The sequence below is a fragment of the Tympanuchus pallidicinctus genome, unplaced genomic scaffold (genome assembly GCF_026119805.1).
Source record: "Tympanuchus pallidicinctus isolate F22 unplaced genomic scaffold, pur_lepc_1.0 scaffold17, whole genome shotgun sequence".
Taxonomy (NCBI): Eukaryota; Metazoa; Chordata; class Aves; order Galliformes; family Phasianidae; genus Tympanuchus; species Tympanuchus pallidicinctus.
In genome coordinates this window covers 2307815-2332182 of record NW_026294690.1, presented here as the reverse complement: position 1 = coordinate 2332182, position 24368 = coordinate 2307815, and the positions used below count along the sequence as shown (strand labels likewise).

At 55.8% G+C, this 24368-nt stretch overlaps 3 protein-coding genes across 5 annotated transcripts in view; 2 read left to right on the top strand and 1 right to left on the bottom strand.

The window, feature by feature from the left end:
• RBM6 (RNA binding motif protein 6) overlaps positions 1 to 12119 on the top strand; it is a 53409-nt gene extending 41290 nt beyond the window's left edge. For all 3 annotated transcript variants that reach the window (XM_052679301.1, XM_052679302.1, XM_052679303.1), the window contains exons 10-23: positions 744 to 995; positions 1491 to 1651; positions 2042 to 2139; positions 2549 to 2591; positions 3154 to 3214; positions 4167 to 4258; positions 4941 to 5093; positions 5863 to 5952; positions 6688 to 6777; positions 7371 to 7634; positions 8202 to 8276; positions 8836 to 8933; positions 10124 to 10235; positions 11821 to 12119. In XM_052679301.1, the coding sequence (XP_052535261.1) occupies positions 744 to 995; positions 1491 to 1651; positions 2042 to 2139; positions 2549 to 2591; positions 3154 to 3214; positions 4167 to 4258; positions 4941 to 5093; positions 5863 to 5952; positions 6688 to 6777; positions 7371 to 7634; positions 8202 to 8276; positions 8836 to 8933; positions 10124 to 10235; positions 11821 to 11946 (1715 nt within the window). In that variant the 3' untranslated portion in view covers positions 11947 to 12119. The remainder of the gene's footprint in view (positions 1 to 743; positions 996 to 1490; positions 1652 to 2041; positions 2140 to 2548; positions 2592 to 3153; positions 3215 to 4166; positions 4259 to 4940; positions 5094 to 5862; positions 5953 to 6687; positions 6778 to 7370; positions 7635 to 8201; positions 8277 to 8835; positions 8934 to 10123; positions 10236 to 11820) is intronic.
• Positions 12120 to 14001: 1882 nt separating this feature from the next.
• LOC128078762 (semaphorin-3D-like) lies at positions 14002 to 21813 on the top strand. The gene is made up of 18 exons (XM_052679316.1): positions 14002 to 14750; positions 16454 to 16736; positions 17802 to 17962; positions 18049 to 18111; positions 18215 to 18334; positions 18416 to 18518; positions 18594 to 18722; positions 18800 to 18945; positions 19233 to 19347; positions 19421 to 19490; positions 19569 to 19713; positions 19788 to 20010; positions 20112 to 20194; positions 20266 to 20307; positions 20416 to 20573; positions 20661 to 20725; positions 20828 to 20958; positions 21026 to 21813. Exons 2-18 carry the CDS (start codon positions 16634 to 16636, stop codon positions 21392 to 21394), a joined length of 2226 nt encoding a protein of 741 aa, XP_052535276.1. The 5' UTR covers positions 14002 to 14750; positions 16454 to 16633; the 3' UTR covers positions 21395 to 21813.
• The window catches only part of RAD54L2 (RAD54 like 2), a 53364-nt gene continuing 50715 nt past the window's right edge, over positions 21720 to 24368 (bottom strand). The window contains exon 23 of the mRNA XM_052679285.1: positions 21720 to 23373. Coding sequence (XP_052535245.1) covers positions 23306 to 23373 — 68 coding nt within the window. The 3' untranslated portion in view covers positions 21720 to 23305. The remainder of the gene's footprint in view (positions 23374 to 24368) is intronic.

Here is a 24368-nt window from a genome sequence, read left to right as displayed (position 1 = left end):
ACTCCTTAATTTGTGGAAACAGGCTTCAGCAGCGGGTACAGGGCTGGTGGCATCTGACCTTAGAGCCCCACAGCTTAGGCTTCCCTTTCTGGCAGCATCAGAAGCTCAGGCAGGGATCTCTTGAAGTGAAGCTAAATGATCCAGAGGCCTTCATGCTCAGAAACTTGATGGGATTTACCCTGTGTGTATCACACAGCTGGGCTAGCAGCAGGGTGTCTCCACATCATGGTGCATCATTTATGGTAAGTGGGGACCTAATAAAAATCAGTGATTTTATTTATGACGTATGTTTGTGCACCCAGTTTTCCTCTAGCATAGACAGGGTGACACTCACTAGCTGACATCGCTCGGCTATGGAGTGTTCCTGAATGGATCAGGCATGGTGAGGAATATCATTGCTGTGTAGGTTTTCCCAGACATGAGTATACCATACCCAAAACCATCCTTATTTACATGTGCTCAGGCAAGAGCTGGTCCTAAAAAGAGGCCAGAATGCCTCATCTCTGACTGCAGAGGTCAAGCAGAGGAACCTGATGTGATACAGCAGTGGAAGGATGAGGTGGACATGAATCTTGCCCTTCTTATGCCTTGGGTCTGCAGAGAGTAAAGATATGGGATGTGCAAAGGACAGAATAGGGTAGCCTTTTCTGAGGTGAGCGTTTGTACTGAGCAGAAAACAGCACAAGAAAAAGTATGTGCTGAAGCACTGTATTTGAAACCAGACCATTTCTTTTCTCTAATAGCAGAGACAAAGCTTGAAAAACCTGAGCAAGAGTTGCCAGTACAACCAGGATCTCCAAAGCAGCCTCTCCAGGCCTCAGATCCTGCTCCACAGCAGGAGTGCCAGCCTGAAGAACAGGAGCCAAGGAAAAAAGATGAAGGGAGAGAACGGCGTCCCTCACAGGAAAAGAGAAGAGACATGGAAAGGCACCAGGAGCTGCCTTCTCAGAGGGAAGGAGAGGAAGCCACACCACAGGAAGGTGGAGGAAGCAGAAGTGAGTGGCGAAGAGCCCAATTTGGAATTCTTCTGGACTGCTGTCTCAGCACTCCTATCTGCAGAAAGGGCAGCATTTCTCTAAGACCTCTGGAGGCTGTTGTGCTAATCTAAGGCATCAAGTAATGGCGGGCTGTCCAGCTCCAAAAGTGCTGGCAAGTTGCCCTTTTAAAAGTTAATTCAGGGCAAGCTGTCTTCAGGATGGTACAACTAAATTAGCACAGCAGCAAAAGTCTCTGTGGCCATAACTTAAACTGAGCATCTCCAAGGAGCAGACTGCATTCTGCTCTGTTTTCTGAGGGGGAAAGGTGAGGAATTAGAGGGAGGATTCTGAGCAAGCTGGGGAGAAGAAATGGGAAGACTTGCAGACCCAACTGCAAGAAGCCCTGCTGTTGCTTTAGGAGAGTTTAATTCTACCTTTGCTGTCACAGTAAACCTAGGTTTGAATTTTCTTTCTTTGTTTTTTCCTCTGGCCACCTCTCGTTGTCCCTCTCAGCAATCATGCTGAAGCGCATTACTCGGTTCACCCCACCAGAAGTGATTGTGGGGCTGCTGGCTCCATATGTGCGTATCTCCACATCCAACGTGCGCATCATGAAGAACAAGGCTGGCCGGATGGGGCAGACCTATGGCTTCATTGAACTGGAGTCACATGCTGTGAGTAGCTTCCTGTTTTCACATCTCTCCCTGTTGGCGTGTATAGCAGGCAGAAGCTGGAAAAACACAGGAGTAAAAGAATATACCAAATTGTTGTACTTGTGGAGCATCTGTCTTGGAGAGTGTTGGTGGCTCTCCTGCTTGTCTGGCTAGTTACAGGGAACACCTGATACATCTGTTATCTCAGGTCTTAGGAGCCAGAGCCTGTTGTCTTAAGTTGCGGTGCTTTCTGAATATGTCTGTTTGCAGACCTTCCTAAACCTGACCATAACTTGCTCAGGTATTTTGTTTGTAGGGATCTTGAATTTATGTGTGCAAAAGGCAGGAATCTTAAGAGGGAGCTCTGGGGGAGGGTTCACATGGATGTGAAATTGTCCTTTGCTTTGACAGGAAGCACTGAGGTTGCTAAAGATATTGCAGAATCTGGATCCTCCTATCTGCATTGATGGACGTACATTGGAAGTGAATCTTGCTACAGGGAGGAGAAGGTATGGCCAGATGAGGCAGTAGGGTTGCCCTCTGCGTTGTGCTGTAAGGCTAGAGCTGTGCTGTCAAAGCAGATGCTTAAACGTCAGCATATGAATTAGCACAGGTGTTCCTACAACTTAACAAGATTTTAACAACAAAGCAAAAGTAGCAGAGCTGGAAGAAGTTTCAGGGATCGTGTGTATAGGAGTAACCATTGTGTTAAGTGGCCTTCTGTTGTCCAGCCATCATGTCCCATGGTGAAGGAGCCAGTGATCTGCACAGCCTCTCTGTCTCCTGGGGTGGACACAGTCCAGCGTGTGGCCAATGAAAGTAGTCTTTCTGTTTCCATAGCTCCTGCTGATCGTTTTGAGTACACTGAGGTTAATGTGAAGCTAGATTGACGTTAACCTGCCGTGTTTATCTCAATAGGAACGACTACGGGGAGCACGGAGACAACTCCTACTATGGCCAGGTAGGTCTGCACAGCTGCACCTAGGAGGGAAGGGAGGGAGCAGCAAGAGTGGCCTGACTTTGTTAGGCTTTTTTCCTTTGTGCTGCTGAAACTTCAGCAATGTCTGAAGGTACAGTGGTGATGCTTGGGTGTATTCCATACTGCTGCCCATCCACCACACAGAATCCTAATGCATTCAGAAGTGCAGGTCAGAGCACAGGTGCTGCTGGAAGGAGTTTGGGGCTGGCTCACTGTATGACACACTTACACAGCACATTGCATTACTGCTGGCTCATCTCAGTTCCTGGACAGAGTGTGACTGGGCTGCAGGGCCATGCTGAATCGGCCTGGCGCTTTCATGTGTGTTGCCATGAGGACTCAGTTTAAAGACTGAGGGGGAGATGGAGGAGTCCTGTGCTTTGCACCACTGCCCATCATTCTGTAAATGAGAAGTCAGGTCTGCAGGTCTGTGTTCTATGTAGAGTGGCTAAATTAATGTTTTCCTGTTCTTTGGGCCTGTGGGAGGGAGAGGCAGGTGATGTGTGAGAGTTTCTGATCTGTCTGTGTTGTTCACTTATTCCAGGGCAGGAGGGGCATGAGAGACAGGAGGGGTGGCGAATCACAGAGACGCACCAGAGCACAGTGTAAGTTAAGCTCTGCCTCCCTCCTACTATGGAGACTTTTCTTCCTTAAAAGGGTACTGACATGAAGGAATCAGCCAAAAAATATTTTAAAGGCCAAGAGTAGGTTTATTTGCTACGCCCACTTCTGAGTTCCTTTGCCAAATTCTGGTCACATTTTCCTATCTGATAATGGGTTACTCTTACTGTGCAAAATCTACATGCAAATAAATAAAACTTGCTGCTTACTTCTCTTGTTGCAGCAAGGGATAAAATCAGCCAGGCAATTGCTAGATGAGCTGGAAGAATATACACTGCACCAGTGGTGCTGGTGGCTGTAAAACCAGTCCTGATTGTTTAGCTAACTTATATACACGATCGCTGAGCTTTGTTTAAGTAACATCTTGGAAATGAGAAACATTGCTCATGTTATGGCCATACCCTCAGGGCCTTAGGCTTTTCCTGTAGAAACAGGTCGCTCTGTTTCTTCCACAAGCCTTCAAGCACCCACGGGCGGAAGGGATGTGGGGAGTGTCATCATTTTAAACAGAGGATTGTTTGTAAGAGCACAGATCTTCCTTGTTCACAAGGGTGGGTGGAAGCAGTGCCTTGTACTCATTAACCCATTCTTCAGGAAATCACTGAATTTCATTTCTTTATCCGGTCAAGTGTTAGGATCTGGTGATCTCATTGCATCCTCCTGTGAGCGTGTTGTTGTTAAGTGTTGTGATAAGGAGTTTTCGTGAGAGCCCTATAACAGAAGAATGGTGAAAACCTGACTACCTTACTACTCCTTAGAGAAAAAAATACGTAGGTAGATCAGTGTCAGGATTCTCTCGCCTGTTTTACCAGGAGAGAAGATTTCTTCCTTCCCAGATTTGATCCTTCCACCAGTGCAGGATTTACTTTTGTCTGTGTAAAAGGCGAGTTCTGCATTTGGAAGGCTACTTGTGTTAACTGTTGTCTCTCCGTTCAGCTCCATCAGATGTGTCCACGTACATTTATGATCCTGAAACTGGGAATTACTATGATCCCATAGCTGGAACATACTATGACCCCAGGACTCAGGTGAGTGCATAGGAACAAAGTTTTATACACCTGTTGTTCTTACAGACCACCTTCTCTGTGTGGATTTTGCAGCCCGAAGAGGTCTAGCATAGAACAGCATAGAGGGAGCTTTGTTTCTCTCAATTCTCTGACCTGTATAAAAGAGTTCCATGTTCTGAAATGTTACCTTAATGAGCAGCCAGGAGCCCAGCAGCTGTGTCGAATCATTTACTGTGGCTGCCTACTTGACCTCTGAAGCCTTTGGAAGGCTTTTGGTCTGCTCTTCATTGCACAGATTTACAGAGAGAGCATCCTTGCTCAATTTTACTGAAGACATGTTATGTGACTGTGTATAAAGATGGAGAGCAGAGCTCTATTTTTGTCTTTTTTGCTTCCTGAGCCTGGCCAGGAATAGATACAAGGATGCCAAAAAAGAGCCATCTGCTGAGGTCCTCTGAGGCTGTCATCTTGTTTTCATGCAACTGAAGATGCCTGTGCTCTGTGCAGACAGGGCAGTGCTCTGATGACCTGGCTGTAGCAGACAGTCTACTGCCCAGCAAAGCCATGAAGCCTTTGCCTCAGCTGTCTTGAGACTCTGTAGTCCCTCCTCACTGTGCTGGTCTCCTTTGCCCTATAAGGATAATAAGTCCAGCGAGAAGGCTGAAAGGTTTGGGCTAGATTCTTCTTCCTTTGCTCCATTCAGAGAGAAGTCACAATAGAGCGAGAGCCGTGCTCATCACCTCCAGAGAACAGGAGGAGGCGGCACGGAAGCCAAGAACGGACAAGTGAAAAGAAGGAGCCGCATAGCAGGGACAACAGGGACAAAAAGGAGAAAGGGAAAAATACTTCTGTCAAGGTAAATCCCTCCGGTGGTCAGAATGGTCAGAGATCTGAGGTCGGGAGGTTGAGGTGAAACATGTTAGAGCAAAAATGAGTAATTTTTAGAGGAGTCAAAAAGGGGAGAAAGTGATGAAATTCGTGGGGTCACCAGCAGGCCACGAACGTGAGTCTGACCAAGCAGGAAGAAGTTCCTGAAATTTTTGCCTTGTGACTTGAAGTCAGGGCTTCTCATCCCTTCCTTACTATAAAGGATGCAGAAACATCTGCATAATTGAGACTGGCATTTCACTCACGGTGCTGAAAGCACCCAACTCTTGTAACAGAGCGAGCAAAATAATGGTAGGGATGTTTGAATGTAGTCAGGTAGTAACAGAGTAACTGCAGTTCCTGCCCCCTCAAACGTCACAGACAGGAGGATGAGGCAGGTGGTGTAGATGAACTGCAGAGATGAGCCAACATCTTTGGACATTCTTTACAGTGAATCCCAGAGTCCAGCCCCAGTCGTGAGTTAGCGCCGTTTGATGCTGAGCAAAGCTGTTTCCCCAGTTTGCAGAGCTGCTGACTGGGATTAGCTGCCAAAAGTGAAGTTTAAGCATGGGTATTTTGAGCTGGATCTCCCTCAGCCACACTGACATATGCTCCTTGGCCTGAGGAATGCCAGGAGAGATGGTGGAAGTGATTCAGTCACAACTGTAGGAACTTTTTCTTCCTTACCTACTGGTCTGGCTGTTTGCGCCCTGCCTCTGTGCTGATGGTGATCTAATTCCCAATCTTGGGTTTTTCAGAATGAGCCTGGGGAGGAGAGGTTCTTCACAGAAGACGTCTTCAAAAAGCCATTACCACCCTCTGTGAAAAAGGGCGAAACTGCAGGCCTGGTAAGATGCTGCCTAGAGCTTCACTTTCTCCAGTCAAGGCACATGTAGCTGACAAACCACTAAACTAGATCATGTCTGGATTTTCTGTAAAGCCTGTAGACATGAAGCATCACCCAGCCTCCTGTTTGTGCTGCTGACACATGAGTGAGCATCCCAGGTTCGTCCTGTTGCTGTGCTGGGTTACTAGTTTTGGTGTTCTCTGTCCAGAAGAAAATCCTGAAGCCACAGAGCTGCACTGAGCCTGGCCATATATTATGCCATAGATACAGCAGGGAAAATTAGTGTCACTGTTACTCCTCCCCACCTATAGTACTTTCGCTTGATGGCTTTCCTCTGCAAGACTGTAACTCTGCACCACTCCCTGTTCCCCAGCTGACTGGCTGTGGGGGTTACTTTGCACCTCAGCTCCTGTCCACATCTTTTGAGTAGGTGGAGGTGTCTAAATGTGAACTGGCCCTCTGCCCTCTCCACTGCTGGTCTAAGGCCACTGGGAGCGCGGTCAGCATCACAGTCTAGCAGAAAACAAGAGTAAAACAGCTTGGCAAGCGACTTTAGCTGCCTCTGAAACCAAGGATGTAGCTCCAGGAGAAATGCTTCTGGTGATGCCCAGAGTTGGAGTGTCTCCCACCAAAACTACTTCTTTCAGCTGCCTGGTTTCCCTGGAGGTTTTTTACATGGGTGATGGTGATTAGTTCACGCTGTGGCAGTCTTAACACCTGATCTTGACTGTTTCAGAACGACTCTGGAGATGAGAAGTTCTTTGCAGAAGATGTCTTTAAAAAACCATTACCTCCCTCTGTGAAAAAAGATGAGAGTGCAGCCCGGGTAAGACATTCCATAGGAATTTTGCCTTGGTTGAGCTTGGTGTCCAGGGAGTTCACCCAAGCCTGGCTGTGACCTTGGGTGGCAGAAGTGCCAGTTTCTCATGCTGGCAGAGGAACCATTGGCAGTGGAATGGCAAAGGCAGTTTGCTTCATAAGGCTGAGCTTGTCTGCAGGATTCTAGCGTGATGAAAGTTGTTACTGGCATCTGAGCAGGATCTCTTCACTCCAGAGAAGCTCTTGCAGCTGTCTCCAAACTGAGGAAGGGTAAACATCACTAATTTCCATTGCTGGACAGTGAGATTGATAGCTACTCCATGCCAGATCACCACTGCAGTTGTCAACTTCTCGTGCTTAGTTGTGTGGCACATTGGAAAAGCCTGGCAACAAAGCACAGCCCATCTTGAGAATGGAACAGCTTCTACTCTGTGGTGCTTAAATGCTGGCCAGCCTGCTTCTTTCCATGCCTTACTTATACTGCTGCTCTCTTGCTGTTGAGCTAGAATGGAGACTGTGGATAGTCTGGGGAAGAAGACCCTAGCACTGCTGGGCAGACTTGGTGCTACAAATTGTCAAACTTTCGGCTTCTTCCCTCAGCCCAAGGTGGTGAACCCTCTGATAGGTCTGCTGGGAGAATATGGTGGAGACAGTGACAACGAAGAGGAGGAGGAAGAGGAGGAGCAGGTGCAGTGGCTGCCATCTCCTCACCCACCAGCACAGCGCGAGGAGCAGCCGAGAAGGGCCAAGGCCAGCGATGACAAGCTGACTGACTGGAACAAGCTGGCCTGCTTGCTGTGCAGGAGGCAGTTTCCCAACAAGGAAGTGCTCATCAAGCACCAGCAGCTCTCCAACCTGCACAAGGTATGGGGAGCTGGTAGCAGTGGGAGCTGCGTGTGTGATGTGAGCTGCCTTTGGCTCAGCAGCTTTGTGACGTACGGGGGAAATGCAGTGTGGGGAGAACCATTCTGAATTTGACAGAGTGGCAGGTAAAGTTCCCAGCAAAGCTCTGCTCAAAGCATTGTGTGAGCTGCTTGCTCCTGCTACAAGAATGCCATAACGTTCGGGTGGGACTTCTTAGTAAGCTATAGTGGGAAACCTCAGGGCTGGGGAGAGTGGTGCATTCAAGTGTGGTAGCAGTAAGAACTTCAGGAATACCTTCTGTGCTGTCTTTTGAGATCTTGCTTCTGGGAAGACCAAACTGCATGCATGCTACAGTAGGACAGTAGGACGGATTGCCTCTCCTGCTGTGGTGTAGAATAGGCTCCTGGTCCCTGTGGGTAGACCAGGGTAGCTTCATGGGAAAGTGTTGCATCTGGATTAGTGCAGCTGCAGGAGCCTGGTGCTTTATTTGTACTCTTTATGGCTGCAGCAAATGACCCTGACAGCCTGTATCCTCTGCTGACTCTGGTTCTGTTATCTTCCTTCCAGCAAAACCTGGAGATACATATGAAGATCAAACAATCTGAGCAGGAACTGGCATATTTGGAGAAGAGAGAGCGTGAGGTGGGTCTGTGGTGGTGGGCAGATTTCTGTTTGCTAGGGACAATGTTGGTCTCAGGCATGACCTCGTTCACTTGTGCACTTTTGTCTGGAGCCTGGGCCTCAGGTGCCTCCCACGGAGTCTTGAACTGTGAGCACGCACTGCGTTTGGGCCTGTAAATAGTGCTGTGGCTCCAAGAGTAGGTCTCCTTCCTCCCAGAAGGGTCTGAGCAGTGGTTTTCTTGTCCTGCCAGCCTGTGTTGGGCTCTGGGCTTTATAGAAATCAGATTTCTACTTAAAGTCGGTGCAGTGTATGGGAAGCTGATGCTGCCTGGCCAGGAATGGCAGAGCTGGAACACTTACTCAGAAGCTGCTCATGCTGCCATAGCGGGAAGGTTGTGACCACAGATCCGGGTCTGCCCCACAGATACCATCAGAACAGAGTAGGTGGACTGTGGGTCCTGGAAACATCCAGGGTCTGTAGATCCCCAGGGTAGATTTCCACGTGCCTAGATAAGCAGCTCCTCTGGAGCATCCAATCCTTTGTAGATCCTGTGCTTGATTTGTTCTTTCTGTTACCAAGGGGAGATACAAAGACAAAGGAAACGACCGGAGAGAGAAATTCCAGCAGATGGATTCACCAGAGAGGAAACGATTCAGATACGATCGGGGCGCAGAGAGGTAATGGTTGCTCTTGGATGAATGTCTTCAGGGCTGCTGGTGTCAGCGTGGCACGTGTGCTGCTGGCACGCCAGGGCCAGAATTGGCCAGTGGGCCAGATGTTGGAGAGGAACAGAGGAACAGCCACGCTGAGGTTCTTGTGGCTGGAGTTCCCCCCAGCACAGATCTGTTGTGCTGCACGACTTCTTGGGGAGGGCAGGCGGGGATGAGGGTTATGTAGTGCGTGGAGATCAGGGTTTAGTGTTTAGGCACATACAGACAGGTACTGAATGGGCTGGATAGCAGTTTTGAGTGTGCCTGGACAGGCACAGGTAGCAGAGTGCAGTCCATTCCCATCCACTTCATCCTTAAGGCACTTGCTGACTTCCTGTCCTGGTGGTTAGCTGTTGGAAGAAGGAGCAGAGCTGTTTCATCTGTTCTTCTGACTCATAGGAATGCTGGGAGCTGTTTCCATCTCATTCAGAGTAGGTGGAGGAAGAAAGTCTGTGCTGTTCCAGTGGGCTGAGCAACTGCTGGCCATATGTTGAAGGCAGAACCGATTATGTTCCTGTTCCCTTCTGGTATTGCACCTCAGAACTGGACTTTCCCTCCACATCTAGTTTAAAAATCAGTGTCTTCTCTTCCCTGTGTTTTCTTGGAAAAGCTGTAGGTAAACTAAAGCAGTTTGTGTGCAGTGTCAGCAGCAGCCAGACAGCAGAACTTGCCTGAACGTACAAAGCTATTTTTGTACAGAGCAGCTTTGAAAACTATGGATTGTGGTCTTGGATGAGTAACGACCAGGTGGGAGAAGGGGTGTCCAAATCAACGTTGCTCAGTGACCACAGTGCTCACAGCACTGGGAGGGAAGAAAGGTCTACCAGAGCAGCTGGGATTGGACTCCACTTTCTCGCTATTGCTAAACTTCAAGCATAGAACACTTCTGGATTTCGTGTCTTGTAAATATTTTGGAGCCTGAGCTCATTTCCTGTGCCCTAGCCTATTATCCCTTGAGGTGGAACAGGGAGTTACATGGTCAAAGGTGTCTGAACCCTGTGGTGGTTTCCTTGGGCGGTTTACTTCTTGCGAGCAACTTGAAATACCCCTCAGGAGAGGTTTGGATGGCAGGGAAGGGGCTATTATTAGAACTAAAAAACTCTGGCATGCTTTCAAAGCGTTGCAATGCTGAACAATTGATTCTGCCTCCTTCCCAGTGACTACGACCCAAGGATTGACAGTAACAACAAAGGAAACCGAATGTTGCAGTCCACAGGGTGGAAAAAAGGCTTCGGTCACAACCAGCAGGGTACAGCATCACCAGTGGAGGTGAGTCTTACCTTCCCGTCAGAACAAATCGCTGTTCTTCAAGCTGGTGACGTCTCCCAAGAGAGCTGGAGGCAGTTTTGAGCTGCAGCAAGAGTCAGGATGTGAGACTCAGCGCCCACTGAACAGTCATGTGTGCACTGAGTGATTCTGCAGGCTGGGAGGGGCCGCAAGTGCATTGGCAGAAGAAAGGGATTAGGGTTTATGTGCATCTGTAGGGGTGGAAAACAGCAACAGTGGGTAAGGAGGCTGTGAGCTTCTAATTAATACCTGCCCAAAGCCAGGCTGGGATTCAAATAGACCACCAGCTCAGTGCTGTGCAGCCACGTAACTCAAATGCAGTCACACTGACACAGATGGATACAAAGGACCGATGGCTGCTGAGGCTGCTGTTCTGCAGAAATCTACCTCGTGGGCAGCATGGGCTGCTCAGGCACAGCAGGAGCAGAGAGCCAGGGGCAGGGACTGCTTTGCTTGCCCAGGGGCAGGTGAGCAGCAGCAAACCCCTGCAGCTGCAGCCGTGCCATGGTGTGTTTGTCCTCTGAGTGCCCTGCTGCGTGGTGTCAGTGCTCACTGGGGGGCAGAGCGACTTGCAGAGCAGCTCGCCTCGTGACAGCTTGCAGCCGATTATATCATTAAAAGCAAATATTTGAGGCTTTGTGGCGTGTATTTGCTCGAGCCCACGCGCACTGGGAAGGCTTTCCTCTTCACATCACAGGGACGGGCCCCAGCTGTTGCTCGGTCCTCCCAGAGAGCTTCCTGTGGCCATAAAATGGGCTCAGTTGGAGAGCTGGCTTCGGGGATGCGCTCTGGGAGGTCTGACCTCCAGTCGGGGCTCCCTGGCCTGGCTGGGAGAGCTGCTGCAAGGCACAGCCCTCGTGCAGCTCCTGCAGGCGCCTCCCAGAGAGATGTGCTTTCTTCCCTCTTCCAAATCCTGCTGGACAAAGCCGTGTGCCCGCTTCAAGCCCACCACGCTTTGATCTCCCTGCCTAATTGATCACAGCCCTGGTATCGAGAGAAGTCAGACTTAAAAGCAAGGGAAACTTTCAGTCTTGGGCCAGATCTCCTGGGCTGACTCTTGGCAGGTGTTACTGAATAATTCAGGCACTGGCTGCCCAAGCTAGTCGTTAAACATTGGTTGACTTTCAAAGTGAGCTACTAGATTCCATGGGAACGCTGTTAGAAGAGAGAGCTGCTGAGCTTGTGCAAGTACAAGGTAACTGCAGACAGCTCCCTGGGATCCCAGCTCTCCTGCTGTTGCTTTCTTTTGCTCTGTTTCGATTCCTGCTTGCATGTGTCTGCCTCCTGCCTGCTGGCACTGCTTTGGCTGCCCACTCCAACCCAGTGTGCAGGTGCTGATCTCCACAGCCAGTCCCTGCGGTTTGGCTCCCACAGGGCATCTCCTGCCTCTGTTTTTTGTTGCTGCTGAGGCCTGCAGCTTTTAGAGGAGCACAGCTTTTCCTCTTCTCACCCATCCATGTGGGAGCAGTTGGCCATCCTGAAGCAGCCCGGGGAAAACTGTTTCTCTGTGGGCAGTGGGTGACGGTCGGAAATCACTAAGATGTGTTGTGGTCGGGGTTTTTTTCAGGCAGAAAATCGGAAGAGGGGAGCTGGGCTGGGGGCCCAGGGGAGGCCCAACAGGAGGCAGTCCAACGAGACCTACCGTGATGCTGTCAGGAGAGTGATGTTTGCCCGCTACAAGGAACTTGAGTAAACGGTGGACAAAACCCCAGGCCCGTCTCCCATCTCTGTCTCTTTCTCTGTGTAATGTTCTCTCGGGGGTTGGCTTTTGGTTTGTTTTTTCTTTTTCTTTTTGTTGTTCGTTTGTTTTTGAATTGTTACAGGTTTTGCTGCTAGATTTTTTTTAATAAAACTGAAAATTTGTCAGTGCCTGTCTCTTGCCTGAAATGTGTCGCTTCGGAGGATCGCCATCGTGTTCAGCTGCCTGCTGGTGAGGGCCTGGAGCTTACATCCGTGTCTGGGCTGTGTGCTCCTGGTGCTGTGCTTTGTGGGGACAGGGAGCAGAGGACAGCCCCAGGACCAGGTAGGGAACAGGGAGGGACCTGTTTGGGATTCACCTTTAGCAAGGAAGCCGTTCTGAGCAAGTGCTGAGCACACAGAGGCAGCTCCTGGGACAGGGATGTGTGCAGAGCAGTTTGGCTGAAGCTGATGGAAGTGAGTTACGTGTGTGTGAGCTCAGCTGGGACAGCAGTGCTGGGGCTGAGTGTGGCCTGGGCAGACTGGTGCGTGCTGCAGGGCAGCATGGAGCAGACTTTGAGCCCAGCCCTCAGCAGGTGGTGATGGAGCTGCCCTGGCTCGCACACATCTGCTGCTCGCCCACCAGAGGCGTGGGGAAGCTGAAGACAGCAAGACTGGGAGGTGAGGGACCACCTGCACACAACTTCTGAGGAGAACAGAAGACCTGTCGAGGCTGCATTTCTCTACCTCTGGCACAGGTAACCCTGGAGAGGCATGGAGCACTGCTGCTACATTGGTGCTGCACCCAGCAATGGAGGATGCAGGGGAACCTGCGGAGCTGGTGAGTCCATGTCGTGAGACGTGCACCCAGGGCGAGGAGCATCCTTCATAAAGGATTGGTAGGCAGCCCTCTGCTGCTGGAAACCCACTCTGCGCCCTGTCCTGGGGCTCTGGAGCAAAGCCAGGGAGAGGAGCTGCTCAAGGAGTTTGCTTTAGAGGACTGTGTTCAGGTGGAGGAAGAGCCACCTTAACACTCGTGTCTTACAATGAAAGCCATCGACCAGCAGCTGGGAACAGTTTGTTTTGGTCCACAGCCTGGGAGTTCTGTGAGAGTGGGAATAGAGAGGGAGGATCCCAAACGAGAGCCTGAACAAGTGCTGCCAAACCACAGAGCCCCGCGTGCTCCTCCCCTTCATCTCCAAACCCGGAGGAGAACAGGGCAAAACATGTGGGCTCCCTCGAGTGTCTGCAGGAAGGGTTGCAGAGACACAGGGCTGCTGTGCAGTGCACACAGCCAGCACTGCAGGGCACTCATGCTGTTGGACACAGGGCGCAGGGCAGTGCTGTGACCTGTTAGGGATAACGGCATGGCGGTGGTGTAGAAACCCAAACCAAACCTGGGGGGATGCTTTTGCTGTCCTCGATGTTTTTGATACCATTGACAGGATATTTATTTAAAGACCGTTCACCTGAAGCCACAGCTGTATTGCAATTACCTTCATCCCTTTTTAATTGCTTTTCTCCTATTTCCAAGAGTATTCCCAGTGGTAGTGGTTCTGCTGCCACTGCTGCGTGTCACAGTGCAGGAGCAGGAGGCTGATCCACACATCCTGCACAGTGAGAGCTGCTGCTCCCAAAGAAGAGCTGCAGATGGCCTTTGATTTTCGATACTGGCTCATTGAACAGTGCTTTAGGACCCTCTGCACTGTAGAGCTGGAGCTGTACTGCCAGTAGTGTTCTGCTGCACAGCTGGAAGCTCAAACCCTTTGCACCCCATCTTTGTGTCTGTCAGCCCTTCAACAAGAGCAATTCCCTTCCATGTATCCACGTTCTGTGAGGTCATTGATGGGGTTTGAGCTGCTGCAGACCCCAGGGTTGGCTGGAATGAAGCTGAGAGCCACACTGCGGCCATGCAGAAGCTCTGAGTCTGGCCATCTCCCTTTCCTTCACGGGAGGATTTCCAGCTGCTCGATGCACCTCGGCATCCTGTCGGCAAGGAAGAGGGGAAATGAGAGCACTGCACCCCTAGGGGATGGAGCCCTGCGGCCGCACAATGGAAGGATGGGCTGCTCCCAAATGGAGCTGGGGAAGGCTGGGAGCTGCCTCGTCTCCACCTCACCGGAGCTGCCATGGTGGAAAACCCGGCAGTGGGGCACCCACGGGCCCGACGCTCCCTGTACTGCGTTATTCCCCCTGGCATCGCGTTGGGTGGATGAGGGGAGGAGAGGAGCAGCCCGGCTGCGGGAGGTTCGTGGTCCCAGCGGTGTGAGAAGCGAGGGCCGCCCCAGAGGGGCTCAGAGGCGGGGGCAGCAGCGGGGGCAGCGGCCACCCTGGCGTCACGGCCACCCCCTGTGCTGCGGATCCGAGCAGAGCGCGGGCGCTCCTTCGCCAGCCCAGCCAGAGCAAATCCCTCCAGGCGCGTGGTGAGCACGCCGCGCTCGGACGGCGCCCTTTTGGCACGGTGCAGACACGGGGATCCCGGAGCTGCCCGCATTCCTCGGGATCAACCCTGCCGGGGAAAGTCTTCCCTGCCCAACCCCGCAGACGCAGCTGGCACAGCCCCTCTCCCGGCTCCGACGCTCGTATCACGGCTCCGACGTGCGGACCGCTTCCGTCAGCCGCTCCCGACGGGTGCGTTGCCCCTGCACTCCGTGGAGCTGCGGGAGCGTTTCGGAGCCCCGCACCGCTAGGTGGCAACAGCTGCCCGCACCGCGGGGCTGAGCGGGACGGACGGACGGACGGACGGAATGGGCGCAGCCCCCGGCCCCTCCCAGAGCCCCAGGTGCTGCCATCGGCGGACGGCGGCTCCGCGGCTCCCGGGTGAGTAACGGAACGATGCGGGAATCGTCCTGAGCCGGGCGGCCCGGGGGGAGCGCCGTGCCCCGGAGTCGGACCCGCAGAGCTCTGTCGGGTGTGGGACGGTCCCGCTCCGGGTCGGGCTGCGTGCGCTTTGTGCCTTCGAGCGCCGTGGCTCTGAGTGAGCTTCGTGCCGTCGGGGTCGGGGTTGGTGCGGCGGGGCAAGGCACTGCGGTGGTTGGTGTGCTTGGGGGGGGGGGGGGGCACTGGGATGGCTGGTAGCCCAAAATGGGAGCGCTGGGGTGGTTGGTGTTCTGGGACAGGTTGGTGTGATGCTCAAGCTGCTGTGACGCTCAGCACACAGCAGTGTGTCTTGGTGCGGTGTACAGATTTCTCCTGCAGAGCTGAGAGCATTGAATGTGGCAGAGAAACAAACACCCCGATGGTTTATGAGCCAGAGATAGGGAGGTCAGCCTGAAAGCAGTTTGAAAGCAGCGCTATAGGGAAATATGGGAAGAATTCATCCCTAATCTAATCTCACCAAATTCCACAAGGATGCGAGGCAGGGCTCCATCGCTCCTTTGGTTCCTTTGGTTGAGAATTAAACAGGAAACCCCAATGATGTGAAATGTTCCCCCAAACCCCAGGCATGGTTTGAAGCCGTGTGCTGGGCAATGCTCCTGCACAGTGCAGCACTGCGGGGACAGGGGCTGGGAATGAGAGAATTGTGGTTTGTGAGCCATGGGGGGACTCTGCGCAACGCCTTGGCAGCTGAGGGTCTGAGGTGTGGCCTGGGGGTGCCCGGGGGCCCCATCTCCCCCCGAGAGCCCTGCTCACATTTTAGCCCCCACGCACTCAGCCAGCTCTGAAAATGGAGGAGGAGGTGCTGTATCAGGTGTCGCCATTTCGGTCAAGGGATGAGGGCTGTGTTCGGCCCACACGCTGCACCAGGGTGTGGATGGTGCTGGGAACGTGGCCGTGCCCCTGGAGATCTCCAGGCTGAGGGAACCTCACTCTTTGGGGCCGCTGGCTGTGTGCAAACCATGGTCCCAAGGGCTTGGCATGGCACAGCACTCTTCTTTCGGGGTCCAGCTCTGTGAACATCCATCCCTTCCAGCGGCCCTGGGTCAGCAGGACAGGGACGACAGCTGCCTCTGCCTGATGGAGCAGCTGTGAGGCATCCATCAAGCGGCCCCCGGGGGACAGAGGCACGGGCAGCGCGGATGCATGGGGCAACCCAACGTACAGATGCAGCCATGGGCACGGGTGGCGCTGGCAGCACACAGTGACATAGGCTGAGCTGAGGGGTGGCAAACGCACGGGGACGAGGCATGGCCGCCCCACCACCGCCTGCCCGCACTGCTGCCCGGCTCTGCCGCATCCCGCAGCCCCATCCCCAGCTCTCCCCCAGCTGCCGGCCCCGCTGTAACCCAAGAAGCGCAGCCCGCGGGGCTCTGGATTAGCCACGAGACAATCGGGGTTTGTGGGCCGGCACGTGGCGGGGGTGGCTGCGGGCTCGCTCGGCCCTCCTCCGTCCCTGGGGACGGAGCTCTGCCGGCGCCCTTCCCCCCGCAGCGTTTGGGCTCCTGCCCCGTTCGTGGCACGGCAAAAAGTGCTGCCAGCATCCCTCGCTCGGCGCCTGCCCTCGGCAGCAGCCCCTCTCGCAGGAGTTGATTATTTGAAGCTGTCGGCAGTGTTTAGCTTAACCCTGGATTCATCGCCCGCAGCTGTTTCCATCCGAGGACGCTCCGCCTGCACTGAGCCCCCGGGAGAAGCGTGGTGTCTGTAGGAAGGTGCCACCCCCGGCTGCCACCCGGCCCGGGCTGGGCTCACGCAGGTCGCCACTGGGGCAAAGCGCATCGCAGCGCAGCTTCTCCCCTTCGGGCGGAGGCCCCGTGCCCGCAGCGATGGCCCCGTTGGCTGCAGCCCTGCTCTGGGTGCTGCTGCTGCGGCCGCACAGTGCCGGGACGTGGAGAGAGCACAGCCCGCGTCTTCGTGTCGCGTACAGAGGTGAGAGGCTGGAGGTGGGAGCACAGGGTGGGGGGCACAGGGCTGTGGCATCCCCACACGTGGCTACGTCCCCTGGAGGCCCCCACCGACTTCTGTCCCACCTCCTGCACGCGGTCCCCATCCGAGGTGTTTCCACTCCCGGGGATGTGGTTCCGTGGGGTGGGGGATCCATGGGGCCGCAGCCATGGGCAGAGGCAGCAGAGGAAGCTCCCAGCATCGGGAGGGCTGAGGAACAATGGAACAATGGCACGGGATGTGACTCACGGACAGCGAGGGGCAGCAGGTTCAAGGACACAGAGGCTCCAGAAGTTTAGGTTTAAAAACCCTAGGAAAAAAAAATATAAATAAAATGAAAAGGTCTTTGAGAGCCTCACGTCGGGGCTCAGCATGGGAGAGAGAGAGAGAGCTGGTGAGGGGGGGAAACGTGAGCAGTTTGCAGAAGGAAATGACAGCAGTGATGCCATGGGAGCACAGGAAGGATGGGCACGGAGAGAGGTGGGTGTGGGTCACACTGGGACAGTTTGTGTCCCTGCAGCAGCGCTGCACGGTGTGGGGCTGCAGAGTGGGGCTTCAACCTTACCAGCGAGGGGATGGAGGTGCAGAGCCCCCCAGGCTGAAGGGCGTGCTGTGGGGCAGGTGGTGACCCCAGGAAGCGAGGTCAGCTCACATCGAGGATGCTGAGGCTCAGGAGATAGATGGGAGGGGGGGAGGAAAAACACCCTGTCCTTGGGAGATAATGGCACAAAGCAGAGGATGTGTCTCACCCATCGCCACAGCCGCTGTGCAGTGGAAGCAGGGACAGGAATCCAGCTGCTCACCCCATTCTCTCGGTGGGAAGCACATGGCAGCCCCTGCCTGGCCCTGTGTGCTACCCTGCACTACGTCAGGGCCACTCCGCTCGCTTCCTCCCAGCTGCTGCGGACGCGCCGGTGCCCACGTCCCATGCACTTAACACTGCAGTGTGCACAGCCGGGTCCACAGCGCCTCGCTCCCACCCGCGTGCTTGGCCTCACGCTGGGGGGGGGTCCCCTCAATGCCGCCCTTCCTCCCACCCTGTGCCCTCAGAGCTGCTGAAGTCCAACAGCTCCCGGTGGCTGCTGGCCCCAGGGGACACGCCGGGCTCCCAGGCGCTGCTGCTGGATGAGGACAGGACCTGGCTGATGGTAGGAGCCAAGAACCACATCGTCCTGCTGCACCTGGAGCAGCCGGGCAGGGAGCCTGAGAAGGTCAGCGTGGGGCAGTGGGTGCATGCTGGGCAGCGCCGGCATCTGGCACCGCATCCCCATCACAGCCCACGGTTGTGTGGTTGCAGATCTCCTGGCCGGCACCCAGAGCACAGGTAGAGCACTGCCAGCTGGCAGGCAAGGACGTGGAGGTGAGCGGGGCTGGGAAAACCTGCGTGTGGCTTCTGGGCACTGAGAGCTGAGCCCCAGCACCGTGAGCGTGCCCGCCACTAACAGCTGTCTCCCCTTGAGCAGACCGAGTGCGCCAACTTCATCCGCCTCCTGCAGCCCTACAACAGCAGCCACGTGCTGGCCTGTGGGACCGGCGCCTATCAGCCCATCTGTGCCTTCGTGCAGCTGGGAGCCCGCGGGCAGGTGAGGACTCCCCGTGGCAGTGCCTGGTGGCAGTGCAGCCCTGCTGCAGACCCACCTCCCCTCTCCCCCCGTTCTCTGCAGGGTCCTGGGATCCCCGTGATGCGGCTGCTGAGCCATTCCTTGCAGTCGGGGCGAGGACGGTGCCCCTACAGCCCCCGGCAGCCCTTTGCTGCGCTGCTGGTCGGTAAGAGCGGAGTACCGGGTGCTGTGGGGGGTCTGTGGCGAATCCCAGCTGCTGCATGCCCACACTGCCCCACAGATGGGCAGCTGTACTCGGGCACCTCCAGTGATTTCATGGGCAGCAGTGCCGCCTTCTTCCGCACCGAGGTCAGCGGGGCTGAGCGGGGCTACATCCGCACAGAGCAGCACCAGGACCACTGGTTACATGGTACGAGGGCTCCGGGCCTGGCTGGTGGCCCCACGGGGTGCTGTGGGCGTGGGGCAATGCCATGTTGCTGCTCGCAGAGCCCACGTTCATCGGCGCCTTTGCCATCCCCGACACCCACAACCCACACGACGACAAGGTCTACGTCTTCTTCCGTGAGACGGCCCTGGAGGGCGGGCAGTGGGAGCGGCGGCACATCCACGCCAGGGTGGCCCGGGTCTGCAAGGTCAGTGTGAAGCCAGGTGGGCGTTTGGCTTCCCCGGCTGCAGTCCCCATCCCTGCTGTGGGGCTCGATTTGGTGGTCACCCGAGGTCTCTCCAGTCCCCAAATCCCCTGTGAGCAGGAGCACAGCCCACACCTCTGCCAGTGCTCTGCTGCAGAGCCATGAGCACATCCCCATCCCTGGGCACCCAGGCAGTGCAGGGACTGGGGCTGGGGCTAGGGCCACATGCCAGTGCTGGTGCTGGGCAGGGTGGGTGGATGCAGGTGTGCGTAGCGCTGTTTGCTCATCAGAACGACGTTGGAGGGAAGCGTGGCCTCATCAACCGCTGGAGCACGTTCCTCAAGGCCCGCCTGCTGTGCTCCATCCCCGGGCCCCAGGGCACGCAGACACACTTTGACCAGTTGGGTGAGTGCCTCCCTCCTGGGGCTGCTGCTATCCTGCACCCAGCGCCCTGCCACTCCCCTCTCTCTCCCCACAGAGGACGTTTTCCTCCTCCAAACGCGAGACCCCCAGAACCCCCTCGTCTTCGGCCTCTTCACAGCATCCAGGTGAGCCCACTCCTGCGCACGGGGCATCCACGAGCCTCCCCAGCCCTCAACCCTGCTACACTGACAGCTGCCCTGCAGTGCTGTGTTCAGCGGCTCCGCCGTCTGCGTCTACTCCATGGCTGCAGTCAGAGCAGCCTTCAGCGGCCCCTTCGCGCACAAGGAGGGCTTCGACCACCGCTGGGTGCAGTACAAGGCCCGCGTCCCCTACCCCCGCCCTGGCACGGTATGGACGCGGGCAGCAGGTGGCATCAGGAGGGTCCATCCCAGCCGTGACACGTCCCTCGGTGTTCCCTGCAGTGCCCCAGTGAGACGTACGACCCACTGCTGCGCTCCACCAAGGACTTCCCCGATGAGGTGATCAGCTTTGTGCGCGCCCACCAGCTGATGTGGGAGCCCATCCACCCGCTGGGCCGCCGGCCCGTCCTGCTCCGTGCCAACGTTCCCTACCGCCTGCGGCAGCTGCTGGTGCACCGGCTGGAGGCTGAGGGCCGCCACTACGATGTGCTCTTCCTTGGCACAGGTCGGGGCTCGGCACGGCGCTGGGGATGGGGAATGGAGCCAGGCAAAGGGTGCGTGCACAGCGTCAGACCCCCACCCCACAACACCTTTCTGTGTTGGCAGATGATGGGAAGGTGCTGAAGGTGGGGCTGCCCGGTGAGGCGGGTGCTGAGGCTGTGAGCCTGGAGGAGATCAGCGTCACTGAGGTATGGAGGCGCTCACTGGGAACGACTGCCCGGCGTCTAGCAAGGCCTCACTGCCTTCCTTCACCCTCCAGGTGCCTTCACCCATCCTGGACATGAAGCTGTCACCAAAGCGGGTGAGTCCTCATGCTTCTACTCCAAGGGACGGGGCATCTGGCCCCAGCCCTTCACTCCCAGGTGTGCCAAGGCCCTGCCCCACTGACCACTGTGATGTGCCCGAGCAGCAGGAGCTGCTGGTGAGCAGCACACAGGGGCTGCTGCAGCTCTCCCTGTCCCGCTGTGAGCTCTATGGGCAGACCTGCATGGACTGCTGCCTGGCCAGAGACCCCTACTGCACGTGGGATGGCAGTGCCTGCACCTCTCTGCTGCTCACGGAGAAGCGGTGAGCATGCCATGAGGTCACCTCATGTTCCCTGCAAGCCCTGGTCTGGAAAGAGGTGCCAGCACATCCCCATCCACTGTCCCACAGGCGTGCCCGCTGCCAGGACGTGCTGAAGGCCGATGTGCTCAGCCAGTGCCAGGACACAGCAGAGGGTGAGCGCCATTGCTGGGACTGGTGGGCAGCGGGGCACTGCCGGCACCCTCTGCCGTCGGGGAGCGCGGCGCTGGGGCTGACCCCATCCCATTCCCACGTAGGGATGGCGGCCGTGGAGCAGCCGGTGTTTGGTGTGGAGAAGAACTCCACGTTCCTGGAGTGCCAGGCGCGCTCCCCGCAGACAGCAGTGCGGTGGCTGGCGCGGCGTGGAGAGGGGCTGGGGCTGAGCGAGGTATGAGGGCAGCGGGGAGGGGGTGAAGGCGAGGAGGACAGCAGGGCCTGACTGTGCCCGTGCCCAGGTGAGGAGCGGCAGACGCGTGGTGGTGCTGGAGCAGGGGCTGCTGATCCGCCAGCTGGGCTGGGAGGACGCCGGCACCTATGAGTGCCGGGCCGTGGAGCGCTCCTTCTCCTGGCCCCTCACTCGCTACAGCCTGCACGTCATCCGGCACGAGGCCACGGAGCTGCAGCACCGCCGCGGTAAAGGGGCCGAGAGCACGTGGACAGAGCCGCGGGCGCTGGGGGCACCGGGCAGCGGCGGCCTCGATGCTTACTGCACCGCACTGCGGCTCCGGGAGCGGCAGCGGCAGAAGGCCTGGCAGCAGAAGTGGCAGCACCGCGCCCCCGACGGCAAGAGCGGCCGTGTGCGCCGGCAGCCCTGGAGGCTGTAGGGGCACAGAACCTCTCCAATACGACTACCTCACACCGTGCTGGGACTGTCCGCCTTGGCACAGCTCCTGGACGCAAAGCTTTGTGTGCCCTGAGGAGTTGATTCCCATTCTTCCCTGGGCAGTTCTTGGCAGCAATAAGGAAGACCAGCGGTTGAGGATGGAAAGCAGCCATTCTTGCGTGTGGTTCCCAGCACCTGGCGGCACCTGGACCTGCGGTGGGCGCAGTGCCCACATCCAGCACCATCCCGGTGGGCTGAGGGGTGCCCGCCTCTCCCATCCCAGCCCTCGTTGCTTTTGTGGATTCCAGAGTCAGAGAGACAACAGGCAGTTTTACCAACTTACAATTTATTATTAAAAAAAAAAAAAAAATGACATGAAACACAAGTAAAAATAAATACATCATATAAACAACAAATTGTTCCAAGTCTCTGCTCTGGGAGCTCAGGCAAGTACAGCCCGTTGGACAGAGAGCAGAGGGAAGCACGAGATCATGCGTGGGGCACCGACCCACCCACCTTGCTGGGTGCTCCTCCTTCCAACCACAAAAGACCAACCACAAACTAAGGCGGTAGTTAAAAAACAAAAGAACCCCCAAAAAACAGCAAAACCAAAGTGAGACTTATTGATGGATTCACTCAGGCTCCACGCACGCATGGCTGCGCTGCGGGCTCCGGCGCTGAGCCACTGTCCCAGCAAAGGGAGCGCATCCTCTGTTGCTGCCCGGAGCCACCATCCCCACAGCATCACATTACGCTGCCCTTGTGACCAACACCCCCAGCCCACCTCCCCTGCATGAACACAATTCATCCAAGTGTGGCGAGCAACACCAGCTGCAAAGGTGTTGCTGCCCTTTGCCTCTTTTGACCCCTCAACCAAGAGTGATGTTCTGGTGGTGCTCAGCTGTTCGCTGCTGTCTCTAAGCCACAATACATCATTTCTAGCAAACACCCCTCTGCTTGCTGGAACCCTCTGCATTGTGTGCGCATCCGCAGCCGCCCCCCAGCACCCCGCAGAGCCCACCCTGCCTCTGGGACTCTGCCCCACCACCCCAAGCTCTTCCTTAGGGTCTGTGAGACTCCAGGCAGAGCCCTGCAGGGCTGTCCCCAACATCACCCCCATCCCCACTGCTTCCACCGGTCGCTGGGAGACAGAAAGTCAGCAGCAAAAATAAAGAGAGGGCTGAACCGGGTGGGAAAGCGCCGCTCCAGGCTCAGGGCCAGGACAGGAGCCCTGCAGCAGAACCACATGCTGAGGGAAGGGATGTAGGGTGGGGATCCCTGGGAGAGGTGCTGCAGGGCTCACAGAGGTCCCTCCGCTTAAGAACAGCCTGCATAACCCCACGGTGCTGGGAGGAGGAGGGAGGAGATGCACAAGTGCTGTCCCTGCAGCTCTGCAGGCAGCCCTGATGGCCACCCCCCCTGGGCCAGGCTCTGATGGGCGTGGGGACACAGACCCTCTTCAAGGGGGGACCCCATTGCATCCAAAGGGTGCCTGGGAGCGGGGCAGGCACCTGGTGAGCTGCAGGGAGGCTGCCTGCAGAGCCGTTCTAAGTTCCATCACCTGCAGTGGCACGGGGCCAAGCGGGGACACCTTGGGGACACATCTCAGCGCAGGGACCATGAGGAAGGCCGGCTGCGGAGGGGCTCCGCTGCCACTCCGCTCCCACTCTCCCCCCTAGGACCACCCTTTGCTACGACCCATCCCCAAATCCACCGGCAACCACAGCCTCACGGGGACGCGGCGGGCAGCGGGGCACGCTGGTAACCATCAGCGGCACAGGGCTGTGCGCAGGCGGACACCCAGAGCACGGGAGGGCATGACTCACAACGCAGCACTGTCACGGCTTTGGAGGAACTTGCATGAACACCATCAGTTAATTTGCTTTGTTACTTTTGTGGGGGGGTTTGATTTTTATTTCCATGGTGCATCCAAAGACAAGTTGTCCAGCAGTTTGCTCAGAACCCCTCGGTTTTCAACTCCTAGGATATGTTAAAGAAGAAAGCACTATTTTAATGTTTGTCTTAAAAAAAAAAAAAGAATAATAATTAAAGTAACTTGCATAGCTAAACTGTTGATCTAAGGCTTCTACGAACGGTGTGGTTATGTTCGACAGACAACGGCCATTGAACAGAGAAGGACACTAGGAAAGCCCCGCAACAGTTCTTTTATTGTTTCCATACCGCGTCTCCAGCGCGCGCAGCCCTGCCGGAGGATGGCAGCGCATCCTGCACTGCCCTGCCTGCTCCCAGCGAGCACCGACCAGGCATTCTCCACTCCGAGAGCCCTCAGGGCTCGCCCGAGCCCTGCAGAGCTGCCTCTCCTTCCTCCCCATCCAGTCTCCTCACTCGGAAGGAGCACAGCAGCTCCTGAGAGCACCAAGGGGTTCCTTGTCCCTCCAGCTGCTCTGCAGCCCCCGTGGGATGCGGCGTGATGAAGGGAAGCTATGAAACCACAGCCAACCTGCTCTATGCTCCAGCTGCTCCCCTGCCAGACAGCCTGACAAGCCTCCATGGCGTGATGGAGGCCAGAGCTTCACGGATTTCTTTCTTTTGCGTTCATACGGAAATTAATTTAGAAAGAGAGAGTCCCCCAAGCAATAAATATGACGCCTTCATGTAATAAATTAAGGTAGAGATTCTGTGCAGGGCGGGGGGAAGTGGCTCCATCACAGAGCCACCAGCTGGGCGCAGCCCCCTGTCCTGCCTGGGGCTGAGCCCACTGCAGCAGCCCCACAGTGGGCACTGTGGGATGGACCTACCTCTGTTGGCAGCCCCAGAAGGGCCTGGAGCCCTCGTGCTGCTTAGCAGTGAATTTGAAAAGGACGACAGATTGTTTGTGGGGTGATTTTGTGTCTGGTTTGTTTTTTGTTGTTCATTTTTTGTTGTTGTTGTTTTCTTTAACATCAATCCCTCCCCCTACAACACACATGACAGAAAGTTTCCCCCCCACCCCCCCACGCTCCCCCAGTAAAAAC

Bases quoted from the DNA above. Each gene is read 5' to 3' on its own strand.
- LOC128078762 (XM_052679316.1), top strand. From the start codon at position 16,634: ATGGCCCCGTTGGCTGCAGCCCTGCTCTGGGTGCTGCTGCTGCGGCCG. The intron at 17,963-18,048 runs GTCAGCGTGGGG...GTGTGGTTGCAG, and splicing joins CGGGCAGGGAGCCTGAGAAG to ATCTCCTGGCCGGCACCCAG. The intron at 19,491-19,568 runs GTGAGCCCACTC...GCTGCCCTGCAG, and splicing joins GGCCTCTTCACAGCATCCAG to TGCTGTGTTCAGCGGCTCCG.